The 12,304-nt window shown below is 42.1% G+C and overlaps 1 protein-coding gene across 1 annotated transcript in view; it reads right to left on the reverse strand.

The window, feature by feature from the left end:
* Positions 1 to 750: 750 nt before the first annotated feature.
* Positions 751 to 12,304, reverse strand: part of LOC146382123 (uncharacterized) — a 236,424-nt gene continuing 224,870 nt past the window's right edge. The window contains exon 3 of the mRNA XM_084938447.1: positions 751 to 4,075. Within this exon, the coding sequence (XP_084794573.1) occupies positions 3,632 to 4,075 (444 nt within the window). The 3' untranslated portion in view covers positions 751 to 3,631. The remainder of the gene's footprint in view (positions 4,076 to 12,304) is intronic.

Below are 12,304 nucleotides of genomic sequence, written 5' to 3' on the forward strand. Positions count from 1 at the left end.
TTCCTACCATAAGCTTTTTTCCTCTGTGCGTTGCTCTTGTAGTTATTTTTGATTCACTCATAATCCGATAATTTCCAATAACGTTATACGTGAATATGTTCAACTCTGCTTTCCAAAGACACAGAAATTTATGGGCATACCAGTGAAATAAAAGACTCTGTGTGGGAGTTCATATCACTCTTTATAGCCTATTAGTTTCATTTTCGATGCACTCTGAGGTCATAGCAAATTAGAACAAACATCCTAATGAGTGATTTTGCAGAACTACGTTCTATTTATAGAGTTGCTAATTATTTGGCATTATTGCAGCAAACCAGCCTATGAAATGGATGAAACACATCGTGACTGGGTTTCCGCTCTACACAAGAGGCACTCCGAAATCCCTGCTTCGAACATACCACCATGCCAATCAGATTACTTCTTTAATGTGAGGGTGAAGAGGTGACCCTTCTGGATAAGATGGTGAAGGTTTGCTGCGTTTTGGTGAACAGTTTGGTAGTAAAACCAGGGAAAAATGAAACTTGCTCTTGTTAAATATTCTTAAGTCTTGTACTGTATATATAGCGGTAATTTTTTCAAAAGATACAGTAAATTAAGTAGTGTTAGTAGTGGGTGATATCATGTAAACGCTGTCATGATTTTGTGTAAACATTTTGTCATTTGTAAACTATAAAAGACATGGATTCTACATTATAACTGATGTGATGTTCTATAAAGTGGTTTTAATAAAAAAATAAAAAAAGGCAAAAATTAGTTTGTTTCTTTATTCAACTTTTGAACAGTGGTAATCAGTACATATTCAGTAAATGCAAATTATTTACATGGCAGTGCACTTCAGGCATACATCTAGACCCCCTAGATCAGGGGTCAGCAACCTTTAAGACCCAAAGAGCCATTTGGACCCAGTTTCCACGCAAAAGAAAACACTGGGAGCCGCAAATACTTTTTGACATCTAAAATGAACACTGTATATATATATATTTTTTTACCTTTATGCTTTGTGTGAACAACTAAGGTGTGTTGCTTATGAAATCCATGAAGTGCTAATGAGAAAATTACATTTTATTTATGTAATTAACACATTTTGAACTCTTAAAGCAATATAACAAAAGGAAAGACACCCAGCTGAACTAAAATGATCCATGTAGCAAACAAAAACTGTTGTGAGCCGCCACCCTTATATCACCTTTGGGCTTTTGGAGCCTTGACCTGACTTTTAAAAAATAATTGGAAAAAAAGCACTATGCTGCTAAAAAATGAAAAATATATATTTGCAAAATTCTGCCTAAATATGTATTTTACCTGGTTAATGTGTGTGGTGGGGCATGGTCTGCAGCGCTGCTGCAGGGGAGGCGGACGCACCTGAGCGGCAACCGCAATCACGCCTCGCCGCCTTAACGTCTGTGCTATCTATGCTGTTGTGTTGGTGTGTGTCGGGCTGTGAGCTGAAAAGCTACAGCCGGCTCTATGCATACAGCAACCGTGTGTGAAAAGTGGTCAATAAAGAGATGCTGAAAAGCATGTTCATGCAAACATCGTCAGGTCTGCCGTGGTACAATGGGACTTCTGCTCCTCTGAACCCCCTGAACAGCAGGACTGTAAGCTGTCATCTGTGAGGCGTGAGCGGTGTTTGTTTTTAACATAGTTCACGGTGGAGAACAGCTGCTGACATAATGTGGATCCGAAGATCCATAATTGGCCTAGCTGGGGTTGAAAGTTTCGATAAATGCACGGCGTTTCGGCGGGTACATCGGCTTCCGCGAGTGTGACGCTTATTTTGAGCAATAAAAAAAATAATAAAATATAATTTTATTTTTACATTTCAATATCACAATAATCTTCCAATTTAGAACTACAGGGTGGGCCATTTATATGGATACACCGTAGTAACATGGGAATGGTTGGTGATATTAAAGTCCTGTTTGTGGCACATTAGTATATGTGAGGGGGCAAACTCCTCAAGATGGGTGGTGACCATGGTGGCCATTTAGAAGTCGGCCATCTTGGATACACCTTTTGTTTTTTCAATAGGAAGAGGGCCATGTGACACATCAAACTTATTGGTAATGTCACAAGAAAAACAATGGTGTGCTTGGTTTCAACGTAACTTTATTCTTTCATGAGTTATTTACAAGTTTCTCTTTGTTCACAGCCATTGACATGTCGAAGAGGTTAACACGTGAGGAGTGGATCACAATTGTGTTGATATCTGGTGAACGCAGTCATTGCAGCAGATTTCAATGCAAGTCGCCCTACAAGACCACCCATCTACAGTTAGCAAACTGCTTGCTAAATTTCGTGAAACTGGTTCAGTGTTGGATTTGCCAAAATGTGGACGCAAGAAAACTGTCACTAATGAAGAAACATCAGTGGCTGTCCTAGCTCGCCGCGTAGCACTCGCCGCATGTCACTGGAGAGTGGCATTAGTGGAACATCCCTTCGGCGGATATTAGCTACTCACAAATGGCACCCTTATAAACTCCAGCTACTGCAGCATCTCAATGAGGATGACCCAGATCGGCGCACAGAATTTGCAGAATGGGCAAATCAAAAATTGGAACAGGACCCTCAGTTCACGCAGAAGATTTTGTTCAGTGATGAGGCAAACTTTTATGTGAATGGTGAAGTTAACAAACAAAACCACCGCTATTGGTCTGACACTAACCCACATTGGATGGATCCCTCCAAGACTGTTGGAACAACAAAAGTGATGGTTTGGTGTGGTATGTGGGGTACAACGATAGTGGGTCCATTCTTCATCTATGGAAACCTCAAGGCCACTGGATATTTGAAATTGCTACATGATGACGTGTTTCCCTCTTTATGCACTGAAGCTGGCACGTTCCCTGAGTTTTTCCAGCAAGATGGTGCACCACCACATTATGGGTGTCAGGTCCGAGCATTCCTAGATGAACAGTTTCCTGGAAAGTGGATTGGTCGTCGTGGGCCAGTTGAATGGCCCCCAAGGTCTCCCGATCTGACCCCCTTAGACTTTTATCTTTGGCGTCATCTGAAGGCAATTGTCTATGGTGTGAAGATACGAGATGTGCAGCACCTGAAACTACGGATACTGGATGCCTGTGCTGGCATTTCTCCTGCGGTGTTGCTATCAGTGTGTGAAGAGTGGGAGAAGAGGGTTGCATTGACAATCCAACACAATGGGCAGCATATTGAACACATTTTATAAGTGGTCAGAAACTTGTAAATAACTCATGAAAGAATAAAGTTACGTTGAAACCAAGCACACCATTGTTTTTCTTGTGACATTACCAATAAGTTTGATGTGTCACATGGCCCTCTTCCTATTGAAAAAACAAAAGTTGTATCCAAGATGGCCGACTTCTAAATGGCCACCATGGTCACCACCCATCTTGAGGACTTTGCCCCCTCACATATACCTATGTCACAAACAGGACTCACCAACCATTCCCATTTTATTACAGTGTATCCATATAAATGGCCCACCCTGTACAAGTTAATACAGAACTAACATAAATAAAATACACTTCAACTAAATACTTGTTTATTACTAATTTATTTTCCCAAACCACGCGGAGCCACACTATAAGGACAAAAGAGCCGCATGCGGCTCCGGAGGCGCAGGTTGCCGACCCCTGCCCTAGATAAAACATTATGGGTCATTCCCACAACCCACAGCTTTACTGTGTTCCAGCAAAGTATCCAATAGCGGTGACAACTCCTCCACAGCAGCAGGTGGGATTTTTCTTTTTAGAGGACGGCTCTTTTTACCTTTCAATATGGATGGTCTGTTTATGTTTTGATCAAGAGCCTTTTTTTGGGCAGCTGAAGAGGAGAAGTCCATCTTATGGCCAACCTCTGGCTGTATCTTGGTCATATTACCAGGCAAAACCCAGTATGCTGGTTCATCTGTAACAGGCCTTGTGCCACAGATTTGCACTGTTGCTTCTACTTTAAACAGAAGAGCAGCGACATGGGTGCAGGTCTCCACGACTCTGGCCATACAGGTGCAGTGGACGGCTTCAACCTTCCCTGTGATGCTCACAATGACCCATGATTGCAATGCTGGTTCATTCAGTCTTTGAGAGTGTAGTACCTGAAACACACAAAGCCAAAGTTAATTTAAAGGCAGGGACTTTAATGGGCCAAGGCTGACATAAATGTGTTTTATCTACTTTCTAATCCATTTATCATAAATGTAACAAAGTGTTTAGAAAGTTAGCACATACATGTAATTTTTCATTTTTTTATGTATCCATCTATAGAACGCTGCATGTTATATTCTAAATCTGCCTGTTTCAGAAACCTGCCTGCAGAAAATGAACCTAAAGTATGTAATGCAAGGATGTAATCACTTTAAAGATGGAGAAAGCATAAAGTTTGACTTTAGCTTCAGATTCAGATTCAAGAGCTTTATTGTCAATACAGTAGTATACACAGTATACAGTGTACCGACATGCTGTTGCACCCTAAGCCCCCCACGGTGCATTTATTAATATATAAAGGATATATCTCCAAGAGATATAAAACTAGGAATTACAAATAAATAATCTGCTAAGTTTCGGTAAAAATTAAGGGATAAAAAGGTACTACTTACTAACTATACAATTCTGTAAAATACTATAATGGTAATTATACAATATTAACGGTACGATAAACAAAGACAGGACAGAGACACTACAAAGTGGAATGTGCAGTAGGTATTGAATACCAGTTTCAAGTTATTGTCAGGATATTATTGACAAGACATGACAAAGACATGTGCAAAATGTGCAAATATAATATAATTTAGTCACATAGTTCTGAACACACACCTAAGTGTGCAAATAAGCATATTGTTCCCAGGTCCAGTTTGTAGTGGATTTGTGGTAGTTTTTGTGTCTTTTGATGATTATTGTAAGGTGTTTGTAGAGGTGTATGTTTATACACCTCTACAAACCTCTACATACACCAGGAACTTCACACTGTTGACCATCTTGATGGTCATGCAAACTTGATGATGTGGTTTGAGCTGTACTGTGCAGTACAGTCATGTGTTAGCAGGGTGAACAGCAGTGTGCTAAGCACACAGCCCTGCGGCGATCCTGTGCTCAGTCTGACGACTTTGGAGGTTTTATTTCCTATGAAGACAGACTGGGGCCTGTCAGTTAGGAAGTCCAAGATCCAATTGCAGAGGGAGGTGTTTATTCCTAGTGAGTCCAACTTCTTTACCAGCTCCTGGGGAATGACTGTGTTGAATGCTGAGCTGAAGTCAATAAACAGCATTCTGACATAAGTGTTTTTTTTGTCGAGATGGGAGAGAGAAAGGTGAAGAGCAGATGAGATGGCATAATCTGTGGAGCGGTTTTGACAATAAGCAAAATGTAGCGGGTCCAGATTCAGTGGAAGCTGAATTTTCATGTGCCTGAATACCAGCCTCTCAAAGCACTTAGTGATGATGGGCGTAAGTGCCACTGGCCAGTAGTCATTGAGGCAGGACACAGTGGACTTCTTTGGCACTGGGATGATTTTTGTGGTTTTGAGGCATGCAGGTACCACAGCTGAGCTCAGTGATGTGTTTAGGATGTCCGTGAGGATGCCTGCGAGCTGGTCAGCACACTCCCGAAGCACCCGGCCAGGTATGTTGTCAGGTCCTGCAGCCTTTCGCAGGTTTACTCTGCGAAGTGTCATCCTGACATCTGCTGTGGACAGACAGAGTACTTGGTCATTGGGGGAGGGGAGCATCTTCCTTGCTGGCTCTTTGTTCTCTGCCTCAAAACGTGCAAAGAAGTCATTTAGTTGGTCTGGCAGAGAGGGATCACTGCTGCATGCTGGAGGTGTTGGCTTGTAGCCCGTGATTGTTTGGATGCCCTGCCACATGTGCCGAGTGTCCTTTGTACTTGTGAAATGTGTGTTGATCTTATCTGCATACTACCGCTTTGCCTCTTTGATGGCCCGTAATAGGTCTGCTCTGGCTGTAGTGTAAGCTTCTCTATTTTTGGACTTAAAGGCAGAGTCTCTGATTTTCATCAGGTTGCGTAGCTTTGCAGAGAAACAGGCTTTATGGTTTGCATAGGTGACCACGGTTTTGGAGACAGTGACATCCTCAATGCATTTGCTGATGTAGCTGGTCACTGAGGTTGTGTACTCCTCCAGGTCCATGGTGTCTGAGTATGTAGCAGCTTCTCTAAACATATCCCAGTCTGTGCATTCAAAGCAGTCTTGCAAAACAGGTATGGCCCCCTCTGGCCATGTTCTCACCTCTCTGAAGGTTGGGCTGATCCGTTTGTTGATGGGTCTGTAGACCGGGGTGAGAAGTATGGAGATGTGGTCTGATTGTCTGATGTGGGGGAGGGGTGAAGCCTTGTATGCATGCTGGATGTTTGTGCAAACAAGGTCCAACATATTGTCCCCTCTTGTTACAAAGTTAATGTTCTGGTGAAATTTGGATAGAACTGATTTAAGTGTGGCATTGTTAAAATCCCCAGTGACAATGAAGAAGCCATCAGGGTGGGCTGTTTGTAGATCACTGATAATCCTGTAGAGTTCACTGAGTGCTCCACTACCTTTAGCATTAGTGCTAGCACTAGGTGGGATGTAAACAGCAACTCTGATCATTACAGCAAACTCTCTTGGGATGTGAAACGGCCTGCATCTGACTGCCAAGATCTCCACAAGTTCTGAACAGTGCACAGATACAGTCGCTGCATTCTTACACCAGCTGTTATTGATGTAAACCCACAGTCCACCGCCGTGTGTCTTACCCGATGATAGGGGGTCTCTGCCTGCGCAGTAGCTGGCTAGCCCGTCTAGCTGGATAGCGTGGTCTGCGATGCCTCCGTGTAGCCATGTTTCAGTAAAAATAAGAACACAGCAGTGTCTTATTTCTTTCCGGGTGTTTAGCAGCAGTCTCAAATAGTCCAGTTTGTTTTCTATGGAGCGCACGTTGGAGAGCAGAAGTGATGGGAGTGCCGGTCAGCTACTGTTGGCTTTTAGCCTAACATGGATACCGGCTCGCTTACTGCGCTTCTGCTTCCTCGCACACCGTTTTCGATGTACTTCCGGGCGGATGCAGAGATGTTGTGGCTCCATAGCCCGTCTGTTCGGAGCTTGCAGAATGTCGCAGCGGCGCAGTTTCTCCAGTGTGTCTCCATCTGGCTGACTTTGGTGGCATTTTTCTAAATCCAGAAGTTGTTGACGATTGTAGACTGTTGTTCCGACGCACATTACAGCTGTTTAATAGACCAGAACTCGAATAGAACTTTAGTTAAAAACAAAATTGCACCATGGTTTTGGACCCGCTGTGGCCGCTGCGACCTAGCGTGCTGCCATCTTGGCCGGTGTTCTGACAAACTATCCTACTTTGGCAAAACGTCCTACCCGTAGCATAATTTTATGTTGTCCCCTGACAAACCGTCCTACTTTGGCAAACCGTCCTACCAGTAGGATAATTTTATGCTGGCTTATGACAAACGGTCCTACTTTAGCAAAACATCCTACCAGTAGGATAATTTTATGGTGTCCCCTGACAAACTGTCCTACTTTGGCAAAACGTCCTACTGTACGTATTTTATGCACATTTCTTTGCCACACAATAATTTCAGTATAAATTTAAATGGGTAGGACGGTGTTCTAACAAAACATCCTACTTTGTCAAAATTTCCTCCCTAAGTAGTTTATACACATTTCTGATGTCACAGAGTAATTCCAGCACAAATGTAAGTCAACCACCCAAACATCAATAACGGGAACCTTATACAGCGCTTCCCTATACCCGTCGAACTCCCGCAGGCATAAAGAAAGTACGGAGGCTATTACTTATCACCTGACCAAAGATATGGCTCCCATCAACACTGTGCAAAACTCAGGAAACCCTAGACCATAGGTGTCAAACTCTGGCCCGCGAAGCCATACCAAATTATTGTTAGAGCTGGCCTACTGGTATTATACAGCTAATATATATATTGTTTAGTATTAAGCTTTGCTTGTTCCATATTCAGTTTTTCAGCAAAACTTGTTTGAGTCCATAAGAAGAGATTCATTCTTAAATCTGGAGGAAGATTTTTTTTTCAATAAATATTAATGTTAGCCCGCGACCTTGTTCCAGTTTTGAATTTTGGCCCACTGTGTATTTGAGTTTGACACCCCTGCCCTAGACAAACGCTACGCAGTGCCGTCCCGCAACTATTTTTCTATTGTTGCACTACCTGCTCTATACACGCAGTGTTGAGCAACAGTGGAGACGGAATTTCAAGCAGTACAACATTTTGCGGCAACGACAAAATGTGAGACATTTGTTGTTTTTATGTTTATTTATTGTTTTTATGTTCAGTCTCAACTGTTACGAAGTTGATGTGCAGTTAATAAGCGCAATAAATATTTATACTGGAAAAGAAAATCATGAGAGAATCGTGATCTCAATTCTAAGCAAAAAAATCGTGATTCTCATTTTATGCAAAATCGTGCAGCCCTACTTGTAGCTCATATTCATAAAGCCAGGATGGTTTGCCACTTCTTTTTACCCATTAAAGTGTGCTTGTAGGTCACATTCACAAAGGTAGCATAGTTTGGCACATAATTCTTCCTGTCAGAGGATGCTTCTAGCTCTTATTAACAAAGGTAGCATGTTTTGGCACGTAATTCTTCCTGTCAAATTATGCTTCTAGCTTATAATAACAAAGGTAGCATGGTTTGGCACTTGTTTGTAGAAGCAGTCTGCATGCCAAGGAGCTTAAGTTATACACCTGTCACCACTGAAGTGATTGGAACACCTGACTATATAAACTTTGACAATGAACTCACTCCATTAGAGTTACAGTATATATTTACTGAATATATTTACAGATACATATATTTGACATTTACAGATCCAACAGAACACAGGGAGAAAAAACTGAAAAAGAAACACTATTCATAACAAATTATGCACATTTTTCACACAAGTACTTGACCTGGCTGCTCTCATATTGAGCACATCCAAAATGTGCCCATCTGAGACAAAAGTTACACTGCACTTGAAGAGGGAGAAGCGGGGGTGTAAGTGTGTTAACCAACATTGCAAAAGTGCAAAAGTATTCGGCCCCCTTGAACTTTTCCACATTTTGTCACATTATAGCCACAAACATGGAATTCCACGTGAAAGACCAATACAAAGTGGTGTACACGTGAGAAGTGGAATGAAAATCATACATGATTTCAAACATTTTTTTACAAAGAAATAACTGAAAAGTGGGTAGTGTGTAATCATTCAGCCCCCTGAGTCGATACTTTGTAGAACCACCGTTTTGCTGCAATTACAGCTGCCAGTCTTTTAGGGTATGTCTCTACCAGCTTTGCACATCTAGAGACGGAAATTCTTGCAAAACAGCTCCAGCTCCGTCAGATTAGATGGACAGCGTTTGTGAACAGCAGTTTTCAGATCTCTATACCTTCTCCCTCACAGAGAGAATTATGACCTTGTTTTCTGGTTGGCCGTCACCTAAGGATTTACATCCCTGATAAGCAGAGGGAGTCCCACTATCTGTTTAACATCTCCCATTACAATGGCCTCACTCACATGCATGTAAACTAGTGACAGGAGTGCTCTTACTATAGTAAAGTGAGAAAGTGATATTACTGTAACTAATGTGATATGATTAAATATGTGATTAATACATGAGAAAAGTAATCTGCCACCACAGAGCCTACAGATGAGCTACTGTAGCTCAAATTGCTGAAAACCATAATACTGGTTCTGGTAGAAAGGTGTTGGAATACATCCATTGCATTTTGTTACATATGGGGCAACATAGCGACAGACCACTATGAGTATTCATGCTCATTCCTGTCCACTACTACATCACCAGCCATGGGCATGTAAGCATCAGACCTGGACCACTGGGCAATGGAAGAATGTGGTGTTGTGGAAGTTTTCCATTAAATAAAGCCTGCAGACAAGCGGTGAGCGGTAGCTAACATTCTTTAATCAAAACAAAGAACAGAAAACCAAGCTTGGTGGAGAGCCTGCATGATCGCGGGGCAGATGGTCAGCAGAGTCTCACTGAGCCTAGCATGGCTCTCAGTTAAACACCTTCTTCAGGAACAAAAGGCAGTACACAGCTGTTTCACACCTTAAGGTTCACACTGCCTTGCTACCTCCCAGAGTAGTTGAAGAGACAAAAGACTCTTCCTGTGGAGTTTTCTGCTTCCCCCCAACTTCCTTACCAGACCCCCACCATCTGGCTAACATGTATAAGTGTGAGACATGTTAAAATCCAGTGGCACCAAGGCATCATACAATAAAATAATGATATTAATACATAAACAAAAGAAATTCCTATACAATCCCACCCTTTGATGCTTAAATCAAACCTTAAGAATCATATTAATACCAGAATTTATTTCCTGACATTCTGTATATCACATCAACATTATTGCACACTTAAAGGAGTTTCACACCGTGTATCCTCACTTCACTGTTCTCCCACCACCCTTTGTTCATCTTTAATCATCCTCACAATCTAAGCTCTCACATGCAAATGGAAACAACAATGATACAGAGGAAAGGCCCTCTCTAGAGTGTCAAAGTATGGATGGCAAAGTGAAACAGCATTAGGTGGTCATTCCCAGTTGCGGTCATGGCTACTGGTGTCTGTGCCATTTACAGAGTAAGAATTCCACCGCTGATCTCCCTCTGCGCTGTCACTTTTGGAGCTTGGCACGCTCTCTTCATCCCTCAATTTCTGTTCCAATGCGGCTGTGGATTTAGGAGCAGAGCAAGTCGTATACTCCTGTAGTCTTCCTCAGCGTCAACATAGAAACTCTTTCACTTTATTTAAGGTTTTTGCTGTTCAAAATCTCCTCATGACAATCTCTTGGAAGCCCAGTGGTGCAGTCCACTGTCTTAACTCCTCTCTGGGTTGTCAGTTGGAATGGTCCCTGCTTCTCACTGGTCCTCTTGAAGCCTTCTCTCCCAGTCTTCTGCACCTCAGTCTCTTCTTCCATATCCCTCATGTCACGGTCCCTGCAATTTAAAAAAAGAAAGCTCCCCCAGAAAACTCTCTTTTCCCATTTGTTAACTTAACACAATTAGACATGCACAATAAAGTTGTGCATTGTCTCTTAAAAATTCCAGGGCTTCTCCCCTGGAGTAGCTCCACTCCAGGCCTGTAACCCTGTGTCAAGGGAAAAAAAACATTAGCCAGTGGTGTGTCCTGCTGTAAATCATGTGATTAGATCACATGATTAACCCTCTGCTGTGGAAAAAGTGATGTAGATGTTAGTGCAGCACATCTGTATGCACACTTTCTCACAGTGACATTTGCATTGCAAACAATACAAGGTCTTGAATAACACACCGCTGGTAAATTCACAGACACAGAAAATGGCATTTAAAAGGTTAAGTCAGCACGACCCAAAGGCTCATGCAACCCAGGATGTTGCTGTCACCTTTCTGGTTCTGTAAAAAGAAACATACATAGATACATCCACCCTTTTGTCACTCTGGGTGGAGGTGCAATCCTGCATACTGGTGTCAAGTCAGTCAAGCTTTTGTCAGTCCATTCAATCCCTATTTTTTATTGCTGATAGTGGAATCTCTTGTGTCGCATTAAGTTTCTACTGCCAGCTGTAACAGTCACAATGGTGTGGTGTCTCTTTAATGTAACATAAGCTGAGGGTTTATGATGTCACTAGTATGCGCCACTGCCCTTTCTGTGATTTATCGGAGCAATGTACTTGCACGCGAATACATGGAGAGAGACGGACTTTACGGGTTGTATGAACACTGTCTGTCATGTTTGATAAGCAGCAGCCGTTCAACCGAGCCTTGTATGGTTGATGAAGAGAATGTGCATTAAAGGATACGCTGTGGAATTCCCAGTACCAGTGTGATCGTGTATTCTTCCTACAATCCTGCTAAGGTTTCTACTGCCTCCTCTCAACCACTGAACACAACCCGACGTTACACAGCAACAGGACGCCATTTCAAAAAAAGAAAAAAAGAATTTAGACTGGATTACCTCGCTGAATCCTTTTAGACAGGGACTCACTTTCTGATTGTCCCAAATAACTGGCTTTCTCCCGAGCCCATTTTAATTTTGGAGAAACTCACTTCCGATTGTTCAAATGTTGTGTAGAGCTTTTGATTCCAATCCTGTAGGCCTGCTTGAAGAATAGAAAATTGCCAAACAAAAATCTCAGTGCACTGTTAAAAATAAAAAATATGAAGGCCTAGTTTTAGGACATGTCTAAGCATACTCTTTTAGAATGATAGCTCAAAACAAAACTAATTGGCAGGTTCAAAGTGGTACCAAAAGAAAATGCATCAGCCAAGTAAATCCCCAAAACATGATAAGACCTCCCCCAC

This window comes from Perissodus microlepis, chromosome 8 (genome assembly GCF_051167445.1).
Source record: "Perissodus microlepis isolate ML-2025 ecotype Zambia chromosome 8, ASM5116744v1, whole genome shotgun sequence".
NCBI lineage: Eukaryota > Metazoa > Chordata > Actinopteri > Cichliformes > Cichlidae > Perissodus > Perissodus microlepis.